Genomic DNA, 20,244 nt, shown 5'->3' with positions numbered 1-20,244 from the left:
TGGACAAGGCAACAATGAACAAATAATAACTGGCAGGAACTTAGCTTCTGCTGGAGTAGACAGGTCACCAGAAAGATCCAAGAGCGAACTGAACAAATGCAGGAACATTGACAGCTGGCATGGAGTAACGATCTGAGTGGAGTTAAATAGAGCAGCCAACCAAAGGATAAATCACGTCACCTGTGGAAGGAACCTCAGAAGCAGCAGCTCCACTCACAGCCACCAGAGGGAGTCCATGGACAGAACTCGCCGAAGTACCATTCACGACCACAGGAGGGAGTTCGACAACAGAATTCACAACAGTACCCCCCCCTTGAGGAGGGGTCACCGAACCCTCACCAGAGCCCCCAGGCCGATCAGGATGAGCCAAATGAAAGGCACGAACTAGATCGGCAGCATGAACATCAGAGGCAAAAACCCAGGAATTATTTTCCTGACCATAACCCTTCCACTTGACCAGGTACTGGAGTTTCCGTCTCGAAACACGAGAATCCAAAATCTTCTCCACCACATACTCCAACTCCCCCTCGACCAACACCGGGGCAGGAGGATCAACGGAGGGAACCATAGGCGCCACGTATCTCCGCAACAACGACCTATGGAATACATTATGGATGGCAAAAGAAGCTGGAAGGTCCAAACGAAATGACACAGGATTAAGAACTTCAGAAATCTTATATGGCCCAATGAAACGAGGCTTAAACTTAGGAGAGGAAACCTTCATAAGAACATGACGAGATGACAACCAAACCAAATCCCCAACACGAAGTTGGGGACCAACACAGCGCCTGGCAAACTCCAAGTCCATCAAATTCAGGGCAGCGCCTGAATCCACAAATGCCATAACAGAACAGGACGACAAAGAGCAAATCAGAGTAACGGACAAAAGAAATTTAGACTGTACCGTACCAATGGTGGCAGACCTAGCGAACCGCTTAGTGCGCTTAAGACAATCGGAGATAGCATGAGTGGATTCACCACAGTAAAAACACAGCCCATTCCGACGTCTGTGTTCTTGCCATTCAGCTCTGGTCAAAGTCCTATCACACTGCATAGGCTCAGGCCTATGCTCAGAGAATACCGCCAAATGGTGCACAGCTTTGCACTCACGCAAGCGCCGATCGATCTGAATGGCCAAGGACATAGACTCATTCAGGCCAGCAGGCGTGGGAAATCCCACCATGACATCCTTAAGGCCTTCAGAAAGACCCTTTCTGAAAATTGCCGCCAGGGCACACTCATTCCACTGAGTAAGCACAGACCACTTTCTAAACTTCTGACAGTACACCTCCGCTTCATCCTGACCCTGACACAAAGCCAGCAAGATTTTCTCTGCCTGATCCACTGAATTTGGTTCATCATAAAGCAATCCAAGCGCCAGAAAAAACGCATCAACATCACGCAATGCAGGATCTCCTGGCGCAAGGGAAAATGCCCAGTCTTGAGGGTCACCACGCAACAAAGAAATAATGATTTTTACTTGTTGAACGGGGTCACCAGAGGAGCGGGGTTTCAAAGCTAGAAACAGTTTACAATTATTTTTGAAATTCAAGAACTTAGATCTATCCCCAGAAAATAATTCAGTAATAGGAATTCTAGGCTCTAACATCGGATTCTGAACCACAAAATCTTGAATGTTTTGTACCCTTGCAGTGAGATGATCCACACAAGAGGACAGACCTTGAATGTCCATATCTATACCTGTGTCCTGAACCACCCAAAGGTTTAGGGGAAAAGAAAAACAAAACACAGTGCAAAGAAAAAAAAATGGTCTCAGAACTTCTCTTATCCCTCTATTGAGATGCATTAATACTTTGGGCCAGCTGTACTGTTATGGACCTGGTGGTTAGGAGCACCCGGCACGACCTGATAGTTAAACTGACACAGGACAAGCTCTGGGATGTGGGAGCTCTGTTGACCGCAACCCCTAATCCTATCACAACAACTAGAAATAGCCGTGGAGCGTTCCTGACTCTCCCTAGACGCCTCTTCACAGCCTAAGAGCTAGCTAGCCCTAGAGATAGAAAATAAAGCCTACCTTGCCTCAGAGAAATCCCCCAAAAGAAAAGGCAGCCCCCCACATATATTGACTGTGAGTAAAGATGAAAGTCAGAAACGCAGAAATGAAACAGGTTTCAGCAAAGGGAGGCCAGACTTAATAAACAGACAGAGGATAGGAAAGGTATCTTTGCGGTAAGCACAAAAAACTACAAAAGACCACGCAGAGTGTGCAAAAAGACCTCCGCACCGACTAACGGTGCGGAGATGCCACTCTGCATCCCAGAGCTTCCAGCTAGTAAGTCAAAATCATGATAACCAGCTGGACAAGGCAACAATGAACAAATAATAACTGGCAGGAACTTAGCTTCTGCTGGAGTAGACAGGTCACCAGAAAGATCCAAGAGCGAACTGAACAAATGCAGGAACATTGACAGCTGGCATGGAGTAACGATCTGAGTGGAGTTAAATAGAGCAGCCAACCAAAGGACAAATCACGTCACCTGTGGAAGGAACCTCAGAAGCAGCAGCTCCACTCACAGCCACCAGAGGGAGTCCATGGACAGAACTCGCCGAAGTACCATTCACGACCACAGGAGGGAGTTCGACAACAGAATCCACAACAGGAGGAGATGAGGAAATAGTACAAGCGGAAGGAAATGAGGAAGCAATACAAGAGGGAGGAGATGAGGAAGTAATACAAGAGGAGGAGATGAGGAAATAATACAAGAGGGAGGAGATGAAGTAATACAAGAGGGAAGAGATGAGGAAGTAATACAAGAGGGAAGAGATGATGAAGTAATACAAGAGGAGGAGATGAGGAAATAATACAAGAGGGAGGAGATGAGGAAATAATAAAAGAGGTAAGAGATGAGGAAGTAATACAAGAGGGAGGAAATGAGGAAATAAACAAGAGGGAGGAGATGAAGAAATAATGCAAGAGGGAGGAGATGAGGAAGTAATACAAGAGGGAGGAGATAATACAAGAGGGAGGAGATGAGGAAATAATACAAGAGGAAGGAAATTAGGAAATAATACAAGAGGGAGGAGATGAGGAAGTAATACAAGGGGAGGAGATGAGGAAATACTACAAGAGGGAGGAGATGAGGAAATAATACAAGAGGGAAGAGATGAGGAAGTAATACAAGAGGGAGGAGACAAGGAAATAATACAAGAGGGAGGAGATGAGGAAGTAATACAAGAGGGAGGTGATGAAGTAAGACAAGAGGAAGGAGATGAGGAAGTAATGCAAGAGGGAGGAGATGAGGAAGTAATGCAAGAGGGAGGAGATGAGGAAATAATACAAGAAGGAGGAGATGAGGAACTACTACAAAAGGGAGATGAGAAAATAATACAAGAGGGAGGAGATGAGGAAATAATACAAGAGGGAGGAGATGAGGAAGTAATACAAGGGGAGGAGATGAGGAAATACTACAAGAGGGAGGAGATGAGGAAATAATACAAGAGGGAAGAGATGAGGAAGTAATACAAGAGGGAGGAGACAAGGAAATAATACAAGAGGGAGGAGATGAGGAAGTAATACAAGAGGGAGGAGATGAAGTAATACAAGAGGAAGGAGATGAGGAAGTAATGCAAGAGGGAGGAGATGAGGAAGTAATGCAAGAGGGAGGAGATGAGGAAATAATACAAGAAGGAGGAGATGAGGAACTACTACAAAAGGGAGATGAGAAAATAATACAAGAGGGAGGAGATGAGGAAATAATACAAGAGGGAGGAGTTTAGGAAGTAATACAAGGGGAGGAGATGAGGAAATACTACAAGAGGGAGGAGATGAGGAAATAATACAAGAGGGAAGAGATGAGGAAGTAATACAAGAGGGAGGAGACAAGGAAATAATACAAGAAAGTGAAGATGAGGAAATAATACAAGAGGGAAGTTATGAGGAAATAATACAAGTGGGAGATGAGAAAGTAATACAAGAGGGAGTAGATGAGGAAATAATACAAGAGGGAAGTTACAAGGAAATAATACAAGGGGTAGGAGATGAGGAAATAACACAAGAAGGAGGAGATGAGGAAATAATACGAGAACGAAGAGATGAGGAAGTAATACAAGAGGAGGAGATGAGGAAATAATACATGAGGGAGGAGATGAGGAAATAATACAAGAGGGAGGAGATGAGGAAATAATACAAGAGGGAAGAGATGAGGAAGTAATACAAGAGGGAGGAGACAAGGAAATAATGCAAGAGGGAGGAGACAAGGAAATAATACAAGAGGGAAGAGATGAGGAAGTAATACAAGAGGGAGGAGATAAGGAAATAATAAAAGAGGAAGGAGATGAGGAAGTAATGCAAGAGGGAGGAGATGAGGAAGTAATGCAAGAGGGAGGAGATGAGGAAATAATACAAGAAGGAGGAGATGAGGAACTACTACAAAAGGGAGATGAGAAAATAATACAAGAGGGAGGAGATGAAGTAATACAAGAGGGAGGAGATGAGGAAGTAATACAAGGGGAGGAGATGAGGAAATACTACAAGAGGGAGGAGATGAGGAAATAATACAAGAGGGAAGAGATGAGGAAGTAATACAAGAGGGAGGAGACAAGGAAATAATACAAGAGGGAGGAGATGAGGAAGTAATACAAGAGGGAGAAGATGAAGTAATACAAGAGGAAGGAGATGAGGAAGTAATGCAAGAGGGAGGAGATGAGGAAGTAATGCAAGAGGGAGGAGATGAGGAAATAATACAAGAAGGAGGATATGAGGAACTACTACAAAAGGGAGATGAGAAAATAATACAAGAGGGAGGAGATGAGGAAAAAATACAAGAGGGAGGAGATGAGGAAGTAATACAAGGGGAGGAGATGAGGAAATACTACAAGAGGGAGGAGATGAGGAAATAATACAAGAGGGAAGAGATGAGGAAGTAATACAAGAGGGAGGAGACAAGGAAATAATACAAGAGGGAGGAGATGAGGAAGTAATACAAGAGGGAGGAGATGAAGTAATACAAGAGGAAGGAGATGAGGAAGTAATGCAAGAGGGAGGAGATGAGGAAGTAATGCAAGAGGGAGGAGATGAGGAACTAATACAAGAAGGAGGAGATGAGGAACTACTACAAAAGGGAGATGAGAAAATAATACAAGAGGGAGGAGATGAGGAAATAATACAAGAGGGAGGAGATGAGGAAGTAATACAAGGGGAGGACATGAGGAAATACTACAAGAGGGAGGAGATGAGGAAATAATACAAGAGGGAAGAGATGAGGAAGTAATACAAGAGGGAGGAGACAAGGAAATAATACAAGAGGGAGGAGATGAGGAAGTAATACAAGAGGGAGGAGATGAGGTAATACAAGAGGAAGGAGATGAGGAAGTAATGCAAGAGGGAGGAGATGAGGAAGTAATGCAAGAGGGAGGAGATGAGGAACTAATACAAGAAGGAGGAGATGAGGAACTACTACAAAAGGGAGATGAGAAAATAATACAAGAGGGAGGAGATGAGGAAATAATACAAGAGGGAGGAGATGAGGAAGTAATACAAGGGGAGGACATGAGGAAATACTACAAGAGGGAGGAGATGAGGAAATAATACAAGAGGGAAGAGATGAGGAAGTAATACAAGAGGGAGGAGACAAGGAAATAATACAAGAGGGAAGTTATGAGGAAATAATACAAGTGGGAGATGAGAAAGTAATACAAGAGGGAGTAGATGAGGAAATAATACAAGAGGGAAGTTACAAGGAAATAATACAAGGGGTAGGAGATGAGGAAATAACACAAGAAGGAGGAGATGAGGAAATAATACGAGAACGAAGAGATGAGGAAGTAATACAAGAGGAGGAGATGAGGAAATAATACATGAGGGAGGAGATGAGGAAATAATACAAGAGGGAGGAGATGAGGAAATAATACAAGAGGGGGGAGATGAAGTAATACAAGAGGGAAGAGATGAGGAAGTAATACAAGAGGGAGGAGATGAGGAAGTAATACAAGAGGGAAGAGATGAGGAAATAATACAAGAGGAGGAGATGAGGAAATAATACAAGAGGAAGGAAATGAGGAAGTAATACAAGAGGGAGGAGATGAGGAAGTAATACAAGAGGGAAGAGATGAGGAAGTAATACAAGAGGGAGGAGATCAGGAAATAATACAAGAGGAGGAGATGAGGAAATAATACAAGAGGAAGGAAATGAGGAAGTAATACAAGAGGGAGAAGATGAAGTAACACAAGAGGGAGGAGATGAGGAAGTAACACAAGATGAGGAGATGAGGAAATAATACAAGAAGGAGTAGATGAGGAAATAATACAAGAAGGAGTAGATGAGGAAATAATACAAGAAGGAGGAGATGAGGAAATAATACACAAGTGAGGAGACGAGGAAATGATACAAGAGGCAAGAGATGAGGAAGTAATACAAGAGGAGGAGATGAGGAAATAATACAAGAGGGAAGTGACAAGGACATATTACAAGAAGGAGGAGATGAGGAAATAATACAAGAAGGAGTAGATGAGGAAATAATACAAGAGGGAGAAGATGAGGAAATAATACAAGAGGGAGGAGATGAGGGAAGAGATGAGGAAGTAATACAAGAGGAAGGAGATGAGGAAGTAATACAAGAGGGAGGAGATGAAGTAATACAAGAGGGAGGAGATGAGGAAGTAATGCAAGAGGAAGGAGATGAGGAAGTAATACAAGAGTGAGGAGATGAAGTAATACAAGAGGGAGGAGAAGAGGAAGTAAAACAAGAGGGAGGAGATGAGGAAGTAATACAAGAGGGAGGAGATGAAGCAATACACGAGGATGGAGATGAGGAAGTAATGCAAGAGGGAGGAGATGAGGAAGTAATGCAAGAGGGAGGAGATGAGTAAATAATTCAAGAAGGAGGAGATGAGGAACTAATACAAAAGGGAGATGAGAAAATAATACAAGAGGGAGGAGATGAGGAAATAATACAAGAGGGAGGAGATGAAGAAGTAATACAAGAGGAAGGAGACAAGGAAATAATACAAGAGGAAGGAGATGAGGAAATAATACAAGAAGGAGGAGATGAGGAAGTAATAAGAGGGAAGAGATGAGGAAGTAATATAAGAGGGAAGAGATGAGGAGGTAATACAAGATAGAGGAGATGAGGAAATAATACAAGAAGGAGGAGATGAGGAAGTAATATAAGAGGGAAGAGATGAGGAAGTAATACAAGATAGAGGAGATGAGGAAGTAATACAAGAGGGAAGAGAAGGAAATAATACAAGAGGGAGGAGACAAGGAAATAATACAAGAGGGTGAAGATGAGGAAATAATACAAGAGGGAAGTTATGAGGAAATAATACAAGTGGGAGATGAGAAAGTAATACAAGAGGGAGTAGATGAGGAAATAATACAAGAGGGAAGTTATGAGAAATAATGCAAGAGGGAGGAGATGAGGACGTAACACAAGAAGGAGGAGATGAGGAAATAATACGAAAAGGAAGAGATGAGGAAGTAATACAAGAGGGAGAAGATCAGAAAATAAACAAGAGGGAGGAGATGAGGAAATAATACAAGAGGGAGGAGATGAGGAAGTAACACAAGAGGGAAGAAATGAGGAAATAATACAAGAGGGAGAAGATGAGGAAATAATATAAGAGGGAGGAGATGAGGAAATAATACAAGAGGGTAGTGATGAGGCATTAAATAATTATGGAAAAAAATTAATTGTGTAAAATTCAAATCAAGGTAGAAAAGATTGAGACAGAGAGATTCATTGCCAAAGGAAATAAAAACAATCCAAACATTTTCTACAACTATATAAAAAGTAAGAAACTGAAAAATAATAATGTTGGCCCCCAAGAAATGGTTTGAGTGAAATGGTTGAAGAGGATGATTGAATAGCCAATCTGCTAAACTCCTTTTTCTTTTCAGTATTTATACAAGAAAATCCCATGATAGACAACATGATCAAGGAGACAAGACGTTCTCCACTAAATGTCACCTGATAACCCGCAAAATCACTAGACAAATCATCGGGCCCGGATGCCTGACATCCCCAAATACTACAGGAATTAAGTGCAGTGATAGATAGACCATTATTGTTAATATCTCCAGATTCCATAATAGCAGGGTCTGTACCACAGGATGGACACAGAGCACATGTGGTGCCAATTTTCAAAGAGGGGACAAAATCTGAGCCTGGAAATTATAGGCCAGTAAGTTTAACCTTGGCTGTGGGCAAAATCCTTGAGAGTTTCCTAAGAGAAGCTATCCTGGAGTATCTCAATCAGAATAGCCTCATGACCCAGCATCAACATGGTTTTATAAGGGACCGGTCCCATCAAACTAATGTGAGGAGGTGAGTTTCAGACCAGAACCAGGGAAACTCAGTAGATGTTGTCAATTTGGAATTTTCAAATGCGTTTGATACGGTGCCACACAAATGTTTGATATATAAAATGAGAAAAATGGGACTAGGGAAAATGTGTGTAACTTGGTGAAGAACTGGCTCAGTGATAGGAAACAGAGGGTGATTGGAACACACTCGGATTAGGTCACTGTTAACAGTGAGGTGTCACAGGGGTCAGTATTGGGCCCTTTTATGTTTAGGATATTTATTAATGACCTTGTAGGGGGCATACAGAGTAGAATTTCAATATTTACAGATAATACTAAACTCTGCTGGGTAATCAATACAGAGGAGGATAATGTAATACTACAGAAGGATGTATGTAAGCTGGAGGCCTGGGTTGAGAAATCTCAATTGAAACTTAATGTAGATAGATGTAACGTTGTGCACTTTTTCCAGAGACAATAAAATGTTTAGATATGTACTAAATTGTAAAACACTGGGTAAAACTGTTACTGAAAAGACTTGGGTGTGTGGGTGGGCGGCAAACTCCACTTTATTGATCGGTGTCAGGCAGCTGCTGCCAAGGCAAATAAAATAATGGGATGCATTAAAAGAGGCTCAGAATGAGAACATTGTTTTACCTCTATACAAACCACTAGTGTGGCCGCACTTAGAATACCGTGTCACGGGGTTACTGCAACAGAGAATTGCAAGAAGACTGCAGCGTCTGATTGCTTCTACTTCTGTGCTGATAAAAAGCACTTCACCTTTTTAAATGGTGTTTCTTTTGGATGAACAGGGGTTAATCGGCTATGTTGGAAGCTCTGGGAGTCTAAGCTCTCAGCTGAGCTCTGTAGGCCATTCCTATCCCCTATATAATCTGTGTCCTCATTCAAAAACATTGTCAGAGCTAGCTTATGCTGCATGGCTTGGAGGAGAGGTGTTTTGGTGCTTTTTATGAGAAGAAGTTTGGAGGAGTTATTTTGTGTTTTTTTCCCATCCTCCACTCCCCGATGCATTCCTCTGTTATATGTGAGTAATTAGTTGTATACCTGGTATTTTCAGTTACCCCTTGTTTGTGTTGCCTTGTTAGTCGGGTTAGTGAACTGCAATGCACGACAGCTCCCCTCTTTCCTGGGTGGGGGAAAGGGAACAGACAGAGGGCTAATTCTGGAGATAAGGCAAGGGAGGTGGGCCTGGCATGTTCACCTTCAGAAGTATCCCAAGGAATAGGGCGAGCTAGGGGCGCCCCTAGTGTTAGGGACAGGGAAGGAGCCCCTGGTCCCAGGTCACCCAACAGCTGAGTTGTGAAATACTGGGTACAATTTTGGTCACCAGTGTGTAAGAAGGGCATAGCTGAACTAGCCAAGGTTATTAAGGGAATGGGTGGACTGGAGTATGGTGACATGTTATCAAACTTGGCGTTATTCAGTTTGAAAAAACAGAGACTTAGATGCGATCTTATTACAGTGTACAAATATATGAGACAATACAGAGACCTGTACTGTATAATGAGCTTTTTACACTTAGGCCTGCAACAGGGACAAGGTGGCATCCTCTACATTATCTGTGCATGTGACTTTCCAAGAAAGATACGTTGCAGAAGGCTGTATACTGCATGTATGTATATTGTTTGTTTGTTTGTTTTTAAATGGAAGTCTATGATCAACACATGCTGCAATATGTCTATAAAGTGTCATACATAAGAGTATAAGAGTTTAAAAAAATAATTAAAAAGTGACTAGCTAACCTTATTCACTTTTATGGTCCAACTGTGTGAAACTGGTGTCTACGGTTATATGATCAGTGGGGTGATATTGGTACCTGTGTAATAATCTTTATTCAGTAATAGTTTGGTGATACAATGGAATCACTGTAGTGATAATGGCAGAGGCCATAGTTTTTCGGTAACATTTCATTATTGTATGGTGGCATTATTGGTGTGATCGGTCTTCTTATAATGTGCTTCATTCAATAATATTGAATTGCTGTATTTTGGTAGAGCTTTCTGAATTAACTTAAAGGAGTTGTTTGGGTTTAGGCTACAAGTCTGCAGTCACTCTTTGTGACTGCAGATTTCTGAATCCTTACATCGTGCGCACTGCGCTGTGTGTATTCTCTGGTGCCGCTTCCGGGAGCGATCACATGCCAACTAGACATGTGCAGCTTCACTCAATGCAAGTGTATGGAGAGAGACATGTCTAGTCGGAATGCGGCAACTCCCACACTTCCTGGTGCCAGCACCAAACAATCCTCACAGGGCGCATTATGAGGATTCAGAAGTCTGCAGTCATATAGAGTGACTGCATACTTGGAGCCTAAGGCTGGACAGCCCCTTTAATGCGACTATAGTCTGGCGCACACAGCCGCCCCTATCCTCCCCTTTTAGAGAGCCGCCATAGTTAACATCAGTAAAGACATTTGTTTCTAAGTTTGTGTGTATATTATTTGTGCACAGTTTGCTCACTTTGAAAATTGTAAGATGATTTTGTCATCTCTTTTTTTATTTTTGCAGAAAAGTGTAAAGGAAGGAATTCTGCTGAAACAGACCAGCTCCTTTCAGCGATGGAAGAGACGCTACTTCAAGCTCAGAGGACGCACATTGTACTACGCCAAAGATTCAAAGGTGGCAAACTCTACAATGACTTCTGGTTTTTGATGCATCAGAATATTACAATAATTAACTCGTTTCCGGTCATAAAGGAAATCAATGGTTGCAGGCTTCTTCTAGGGCTTGACAAGTCAATCTATTAAGAGGATTCTCATACACTAAAAGACTGTACATTTTCTGTTTCTCGTCCATTAACTACAATGGGGCATCTATTGCCAATACTACAACATTATTCACATACGCAATCGTCGTTACACTTTTAAGACACATCTGCTCACAGATGTCACAGAGGCCCATATGGATATCGTTACTTAGGCTAATCCTCTGTTAGGTCGGGAGATGTATTGCTAATTAATTATTAATTATCACATGCAAGGAGCAAAAGAGAGCACTCACCATCCGGAGAAAACTTCAGTCTTTATTGTGGCAATAAAACATAGCAAGGTCTTACAGGAGAACGAAAGGTGTCAGGAGACGACGGCCGTTTCGCGCTGCCGCGCTTCTACGGGTCTGACTCGGCTCAGACCCATAGAAGCGCGGCAGCGCAAAACGGCCGTCGTCTCCTGACACCTTTCGTTCTCCTGTAAGACCTTGCTATGTTTTATTGCCACAATAAAGACTGAAGTTTTCCCCGGATGGTGAGTGCTCTCTTTTGCTCCTTGCATGTTGTATTGAACTTTGGCTGTTTTTCACGGAGTACCCGATTCCTTAAAACTGGCATGATTTACGCAGAGCAAGCTTGCTTTCATCCCCTGCCTCTGATATTAACCAGCTGTTAGTGCGGACTTTTTTTTCTTTTGTTTGTCTTTAATTATTAATTATGTGGCCCAATCTGTATAGAGAAATGAATGGATTCACAAAATGTATAAAATGTATAAGAAACAGAATAAACATTGTCGGATTTTTCAGTGTATGAAAATACTACAACAACGCTGTAATTTGCTTTGAAGGTTATGCTCCAGATGACCTCCAAAATTGGCGAAACTTATTTTGGATCTCCATCACCCACTTCTTCTTTCCTGGCATTTTTGATTCTCGGTACCCCTCCAATCAGCCGTATGAGACCACCACACTTGCGGATGGCCTCAATCTGCTCTTTTTTTGTTCTTTTTTTATGTGCGACTTCTATATATTTGTGTCTGTGCCGAATATTGCTGCAGCACCCTGAAAAATGCTGCAATTCCCGCACTGCCGCTGCAGACCGTGTTCACCAAGCAAAGGAGGCAGAGGGTCATCAAGTCTATTAGATAATGATCATCAATATTCTGAGACTCGAAAACTCCTTACGAGAAGCAGATAAGCAGACGAAGCTGAATAATGGACGGCTTTGGTTACATTAATGGTTGCAGCAGTCGGCTGACCTAGGCTTCGTACACACTGCATTTATAGCCACTGTTGGACACATATACTGAGGAGGTGACCACAGAGTGGATGTGTAGGCAAATGTTCACCACAGAAAGCCATTATAAAAAAACAAATATCACAGGCCATACATTTCTTACAGTAAAAATGGGAATCTGCAATCTGCTGCCATACAGTTCACAAGACAAAACCTAAGATGGAAACAAAACGAGCAAAAACCCTGCTGTAAGTAAGACGTAATAATACATATAAATAACATAGGGACTTTGATAGCAAACATTGTTTTTGCATAAAAGTCATCCCACCGCGACAAGGTGCACCTAAATCGAGACAGTCGTATACTTAAAACCTTACCAAGGTGACCCCATTGTAAATAAGGTCCGGGCGGGACAGAGGCCTGACTGTGTCTGCGGGTGTCCATAGTTGGGCCTCGAATCTGTCCTGCCCATATTCACATTGAGGTCCTTTTTGATACATGGTAAGGTTTTAGTATAAGAGACAGTATAGGACGCGGTGGGATGGCTTTTATGCTTTTTTTGATCATTTTGCAGATGCATAGTGGCCAGATGGAGGACAAAAAAACCTCACTTTTACAGCCTATCAGAACATTAAAGTTCATATTGGTAAAAAGTTTCTGATGAATACTTTAGAGATTGGATACAATAGTGGCGAGCTGCTGTTCAAAAGCGTCCGTAGTCCTTTTGGCCAATACTTGCCAAAGTCTTTATCGATAAAATAATAAACTTGGCAGTTTCATAGATCCTGCCTTGTTGTGTGAAGTGCTTTAAGTGTGTGGCCCACCTGGGGATTCACCTGCCCTCCGGTGGGCCAATCCGAGCTTTACCGATAAAACAGTCTTATGGTCGTAGCAGTTTTTGACTATTTCTTAGTTCTGGTGGAAGAATACTGTTTAGGATAAATTTACCTTAACCAGCCCTTTTGTTTCTGCAGTCTCTGATATTTGATGAAGTCGACCTTTCAGATGCCAGTGTCGCCGAGACGAGTACGAAGAACATCAACAACAGCTTCACGGTAGAGTGATAAAGATGTTATTTGCATTAAACTCTTTTGAACAATAGAATTCCAATCCAAGCTGACGGCAGCCATGTACATGCAACGTGTTAACTTACCCATAAAGCCAAGAGTGATCAAGTTTGACCCTATGAGGTTGGTAACTCTGATGAACTTATCCTCTGCAGCAGAGGTAATTCTTCATCTTCTTTTCCTTGGTCTCATGTAGTTTCAACATAGTGGTTGATGGTTTTCATGACTCAGCATTGTGTGGAGCTGTGTGCCGACACTGCCTCTGACATTCACATCTGATTATTGCAGATTTTCCAAAGGCTAGCAATTTGACAAATGAACCCTTAAGGAAGCATACATGTTCAGTAGAAGCCATTCGTGGTACCCACCTGATGAAGCTACTTGAGAGCTTGGCAATGAGGTGTAAAGCTGATGTTAGAGTAAAAGAGGGGTACTTTTAGGAATCTAAGATTTAACACACATTCTGGTCCATTTCACACGTTTCTTTACATGTGTGTTCTCACCTGGTTTTGCTGTCTTCAGTCTGAATCTACACTGTGCACATTACAATATGAACAAGGAAAACCATTGCATGAACAGGGGTGTAAACTGTTGAGCAGTGCTGTAGGGCGGCATGTAGAAGCATGAAACATACTGTATGCTGGAAATTCTATGTAACATGCCACCCTACGTATGTGTCACATCAAACATGCTCTATAAACTTTCTGTACTCTGGAATCTAAATGGACAAGACCTGAGAAATTGATCCCCTGTTTTGACTAAGAGCTAAAGGAAACACATAACACGATAAAACGTCTTTTGTTGCAGGAACAGGTTAGGTTTTTCTTTTTAAAAAAAATATTGCTATGTTGTTTAACTGGTTAGAATTGTGAGGTCTATTTATGGTCAAGAGGCAAATTTCCATCAAATTCCTGACTGTTTACAGTGTGTGAAGTGCTTGTTTGTTACTGTATAGAATAAAGTGAGATCAAAGATGTGATAGATTGATCACTGAACCCAGCGAGTCTCTTGATGTAGACTGTAGCGGCTAACAATCTCAGTGATTGGCTGCAGTGGTGATGAATGTTATATTCATAATGACAAAGCTGCAGAAAATCAGCTCAGTTGCTCTGCTGATGTAGACTATACCGGATTATTAGCTCAGTGATTGGCTGCAGTGGTGATATATGCTGTATTCATGATGACACTGCTGCAACCAATCATTTAGCTTAATGTCTCTGTCGATGTAAACAACACCGGCTACTGAGCTCAGTGATTGGCTGCAACATTGATGTATGCTGTATTGATTGACACCACTGCAGCCAATCACTGAGCTCAGTTGCTTGGCTGATGTGGATGGCACCAGCTACTGAGCTCAGCAAATGGCTGAAATGTTAATGTATGCTGTAATGTCATGATAACACCACTGCAGCCAATCACTTAGCTCAGCAGCTCTGCTGATGTGAATGGTGCTAGGTACTGAGCTCAGTGATTGGCTGCAGCAGTGATGTGTGCTGTAGTCGAGACTGCAGCCTCTAAATTATCAGAAGCAATGACAAACAGGCAGCCCTGGATCCTAGTAGGGCGAATAACAACTCTTTTTATTTTGGTGACAAATACTTTGCACGAAAAACCGGCACTGAAAAATGATGAACATTTCAAAATTTTGCAATGAATGTAGAATTTTAAAAGTTGAATTAAAATTATTAACATTTAAAAATCTGTGTGGCGTGACCTGCGAGGGGATGTGAGCGGACACTTCCCACAGAGCTCCTGAGCAGATCCGTCTGCAAGATCCTGGGAATGCTCCTACGGCCTTTTCACTTATCCTGACACCTGAGATTGTGTTGAATATTGTAATACCCAGTGGAGGTGTTAGGATATAGCAGATACCGTCACGACCAGGCGGAGGAAAGGAAAAGAGGACAGTCCAACATGACGTCGACAGGAGAAGATCTGGTGCATGATAGAGCTAAGGAGATAGTCGCAAAGCTGGAGCTCTTTGTACTAGCAGCAAAATTTCAGCAGGAGCAGCTGAGCTTAGGATGAGAGAGATGACCTAATGGAAGGGTCGCTGACCTAATGGAAGGGTCGCTGACCTAATGGAAGAGTTGCTAGCCTAATGGAAGGGCCGCTGACCTAATGAAAGGGTCTCTGACCTAATGGAGGCTTGCTGACATAATGCATGGGTTTCTGACCTAATAGAACGGTCGCTGACCTAATGGAAGGGTCGCTGACCTAATTGAAGGGTCGATGAGCTAATGGAAGAGTCGCTGACCTAATGGAAGGGTCGCTGAGCTAATGGAACAGTCGCTGACCTAATGGAAGGATCGCTGACCTAATGGAGCGGTCGCTGACCTAATGAAAGGGTCACTGACCTAATGGAAGAGTCGCTGACCTAATGGAGCGGTCGCTGACCTAATGAAAGGGTCGCTGACCTAATGGAAGAGTCGCTGACGTAATGGAAGGGTCACTGACCTAATGGACGGGTCGCTGACCTAATGGATGGGTCGCTGACCTAATGAAAGGGTCGCTGACCTAATGGAAGAGTCGCTGACCTAATGGAAGGGTCACTGACCTAATGGACGGGTCGCTGACCTAATGGATGGGTCACTGACCTAATGAAAGGGTCGCTGACCTAATGGAAGGGTCACTGACCTAATGGAAGGGTTACTGACCTAATGGAAGGGTCATTGACCTAATGGAGCGGTTGCTGACCTAATGGAAGGGTCGCTGACCTAATGGACGGGTCGCTGACCTAATGGACGGGTCGCTGACCTAATGGAAGGGTCGCTGACCTAATGGAAGGGTCGTTGACCTAATGGACGGGTCGCTGACCTCATGGAGTGGTCACTGACCTAATGGAAGGGTCGCTGACCTAATGGAACAGTCGCTGACCTAATGGAGCGGTCACTGACCTATTGGAATGGTCGCTGACCTAATGAAACAGTCGCTGACCTAATGGAGCGGTCGCTGACCTAATGGAGCGGTTGCTGACCCACTGCCAAATTCTAGAGATGTTTTTAAGAAGCAGGTGACGTGAGCGAGTGAGCGACTGGAAAAGAAAGTTGTGTGTCAAAGACTGTGAGCGTGCTTCTTGGATGTAATGGTTGGACCACCCAATAAAATTGCAATATCGAGTATAGTAAAACCTATATGCCAAGCTAGTACGGAAGATGGCACTGTTGCCGAAATGCGCATTGGGTTGGGTGTCCCACGGTTATACAGGTAAACCCTTTGGCTTTATATTACATTTTATACCAACGTTTTCAGGTCTAGCACTTTGTTGCCCTGATGGCTGTTAGCCCTCATGTATTCTGTGTGCAATGAGTGTTTTACCACAAGTGGTCTTTATATTGTTATTGCACTATGATACACATTATAGCACTATGCATTTGCACGTTAAAACCTGTTTGTCCTATTAACTTGGCCTGGGTTTCTTGCAACTTGCTAACCTGTATTACTACATTGGTTGCATCTTTCGGTTTACCATTGTCCTGTCCCTGTTTTCAAACATGCATGGTTACCATTTGTTGTGCAATAATAAAGTTTATATATTTGTAAGTATTTTGGTTCTTTTGGTGCTTTATTTCTTGGTATGATTTTCAATTCTGGGTATAGGTAGTGTAGTGCAGCAGTAGCACCCTGTGCAGTGATGAGGCAGTGACCCAGCAAAGTTCAAAGCAAAACGTGTCTTTAATGTTCAGCTCAAAAAAACACAGCACACAATATCCTCCGGATCGCAGTCGGGCGCATATCCTCTGGATTACAGTCACTAAACACGCCAGTCCACCTCCTGAGACCAGTTGCCGTGGGCGACTGCACCGCTGTGTACGCTCTGGGTGCCAGGCTTTTCAGCTGCTTTGGCCATTTATCTCCGCTGGCCTGTGTTGCCTCACACAGCGTGAAGCTCTGCAGAGCCTCCCGCTCTGTATTCCTGCCAACACCAGACTGACACTGACATGAACCTGACACTTTTGCATGTATCCTTAGTGGGATAAATTCCAAACTGGTACAATCCCAATAGATGCACCTCTCGCAACACTAGCTAAAATACTAACAGATACAGTGTAAAGATTTATGTAGACCAGGTCATCCCAATGCAACTCTCCTGCAATCGGAGACATTGGTACCAATGCTTCTACGTTGTGGAATACTTGACAAGAGGCGTCTCAGGTTGTGCTCCTTTGAAACCCAGATAAAGGCAGTCTCCAGAATAAATGGTGATAGACCCCTCCCCCCCCCCCCCCCCCCGTGGTGTCTTAATCCCTTTTGGCTACAACTAATTGGGGACTTTCTGAATGGTGAGCTTCCAGAATACTTTAGACTAAAGGTACCGTCACATTAAGCGACGCTGCAGCGATATAGACAACGATGCCGATTGCTGCAACGTCACTGTGTGGTCACTGGAGAGCTGTCACACAGACAGCTCTCCAGCGACCAACAATGCTGAAGTCCCCGGGTAACCAGGGTAAATATCGGGTTACTAAGCGCAGGGCACCGGTGCTCAGGAAGGATATAATGGAACTAGAGAGAGTACAAAAGAGGGCAACAAAATTAATAAAGGGGATGGGAGAACTACAATACCCAGATAGATTAGCGAAATTAGTCTAGAAAAAAGACGACTGAGGGGCGATCTAATAACCATGTATAAGTATATAAGGGGACAATACAAATATCTCGCTGAGGATTTGTTTATACCAAGGAAGGTGACGGGCACAAGGGGGCATTCTTTGCGTCTGGAGGAGAGAAGGTTTTTCCACCAACATAGAAGAGGATTCTTTACTGTTAGGGCAGTGAGAATCTGGAATTGCTTGCCTGAGGAGGTGGTGATGGTGAACTCAGTCGAGGGGTTCAAGAGAGGCCTGGATGTCTTCCTGGAGCAGAACAATATTGTATCATACAATTATTAGGTTCTGTAGAAGGACGTAGATCTGAGGATTTATTATGATGGAATATAGGCTGAACTGGATGGACAAATGTCTTTTTTCGGCCTTACTAACTATGTTACTATGTTACTATGTTTACCCTGGTTACCATTGTAAATGTAAAAAAAAACCACTACATACTTACATTCCGGTGTCTGTCGCGTCCCTCGGCGTCCGCTTCCCTGCACTGTGTAAGCGCCGGCCATAAAGCAGAGCAATGACGTCACCGCTGTGCTCTGCTTTATGGCCGGCCGGCGCTGACACAGGATGCAGGAGGAGTGCAGGGAAGCAGACGCCGGGGGACGTGACAGACACCGGAATGTAAGTATGTAGTGTTTTGTTTTTTTACATTTACAATGGTAACCAGGGTAAACATCGGGTTACTAAGCGCGACCCTTAGTAACCCGATGTTTACCCTGGTTACAAGTGAAGACATCGCTGGATCGGCGTCACACATGCCGATTCAGCGATGTCAGCAGGAGATCCAGCGACGAAATAAAGTTCTGGCCTGCTGACATAGGGCAGCACGGTGGCGCAGTGGTTAGCACAGCAGCCTTGCAGCGCTGGAGTCCTGGGTTCTAATCCCACTCAGGACAACATCTGCAAAGAGTTTGTATGTTCTATCCGTATTTGCGTGGGTTTCCTCCGGTTTCCTCCCACATTCCAAAGACATACTGATAGGGAATCTAGATTGTGAGCCCCATTGGGGACAGTGATGATAATGTGTGAAAACTGTAAAGCGCTGCGGAATATGTTAGCGCTATATAAAAATAAAGATTATTATTATTATTATTCTAGCTCCGACCAGCGATGATTGCTACGTCGAGTAGGTGGCACTAGAGTTCTAGTCCTCTTCCTCTCTGAAGAGACAATCTACATATTTCCCAGAGAAGCATTGCAGCTTTAAGTCTCCTCGACATGCTTAACATGTCACTCTCCACAAGGAGAAACGATACTTCTTGGATCCTGGCCTCTCTTTCAGCCAAACCAAATTGAGATTCTGGTTTGGCTATTATCCTAAGTCATGTGATAATGTTCGTTAAAGGGTCAACATTGACTTTTAGGATTGCTACTTCCAATAGGTTTCACTAGAGTTCTAGTCCTATTCCACTCTGAAGAGAGAATTTGCATTTAGACTAAGATCTAAATTCTGGCGTCAAAAGCTTTGAAAAGTCGCAAAGTTTTTTATTTGTGAATCGAAGCTGCGGTAAAATATTGAGACTTTAGACGTTTTTCCTAAATTTTCACAGAGCTCTGACAAAGTTGGCTGACCTGGGACGGTTGCCACTTGTCAAATCTTAAGGTACCTTCACACTGAACGATATCGCTAGCGATCTGTGACGTTGCAGCGTCCTGGCTAGCGATATCGTTCAGTTTGACAGGCAGCAGCAATCAGGATTCTGCTGTGCCATCGTTGGTCGGTGCAGAAAGTCCAGAACTTTATTTCGTCGCTGGACCTCCTACAGACATTGCTGAATCGGCGTGTGTGACGCCGATTCAGCGATGTCTTCACTGGTAACCAGGGTAAACATCGGGTTACTAAGCGCAGGGCCGCGCTTAGTAACCCGATGTTTACCCTGGTTAGCAGTGTAAATGTAAAAACAAACAAACACTACATACTTACATTCCGGTGTCTGTCCTCTCCGGCACTCTGCTTCTCTGCACTGCCTGTGAGCGCAGCGGCCGGAAAGCACAGCGGTGACGTCACCGCTGTGCTCTGCTTTCCGGCCGGCGCTTAGTGCAGAGAAGCAGAGAGCTGGAGAGGACAGACGCCGGAATGTAAGTATGTAGTGTTTTTGGTTTTTTTTACGTTTACGCTGGTAACCAGGGTAAACATCAGGTTACTAAGCGCGGCCCTGCACTTAGTAACCTGATGTTTACCCTGGTTACCTGGGACTTCGGCATCGTTGGTCGCTGGAGAGCTGTCTGTGTGACAGCTCTCCAGCGACCACACAGCGACGCTGCAGCGATCGGGATCGTTGTCTAGATCGCTGCAGCGTCGCTTAATGTGATGGTACCTTTACTCTAGCAAGTACC

At 43.5% G+C, this 20,244-nt stretch overlaps 1 protein-coding gene across 7 annotated transcripts in view; it reads left to right on the top strand.

Moving 5' to 3' along the window:
• LOC138662704 (diacylglycerol kinase eta-like) overlaps positions 1-20,244 on the top strand; it is a 255,548-nt gene that overhangs the window by 155,200 nt on the left and 80,104 nt on the right. For all 7 annotated transcript variants that reach the window (XM_069748579.1, XM_069748582.1, XM_069748580.1 and 4 more), the window contains 2 exons: positions 10,799-10,909; positions 13,208-13,288. In XM_069748579.1, the coding sequence (XP_069604680.1) occupies positions 10,799-10,909; positions 13,208-13,288 (192 nt within the window). The remainder of the gene's footprint in view (positions 1-10,798; positions 10,910-13,207; positions 13,289-20,244) is intronic.

This window comes from Ranitomeya imitator, chromosome 2 (assembly GCF_032444005.1).
Source record: "Ranitomeya imitator isolate aRanImi1 chromosome 2, aRanImi1.pri, whole genome shotgun sequence".
Taxonomy (NCBI): domain Eukaryota; kingdom Metazoa; phylum Chordata; class Amphibia; order Anura; family Dendrobatidae; genus Ranitomeya; species Ranitomeya imitator.
This window is presented reverse-complemented; position numbering and strand designations above follow the sequence as displayed.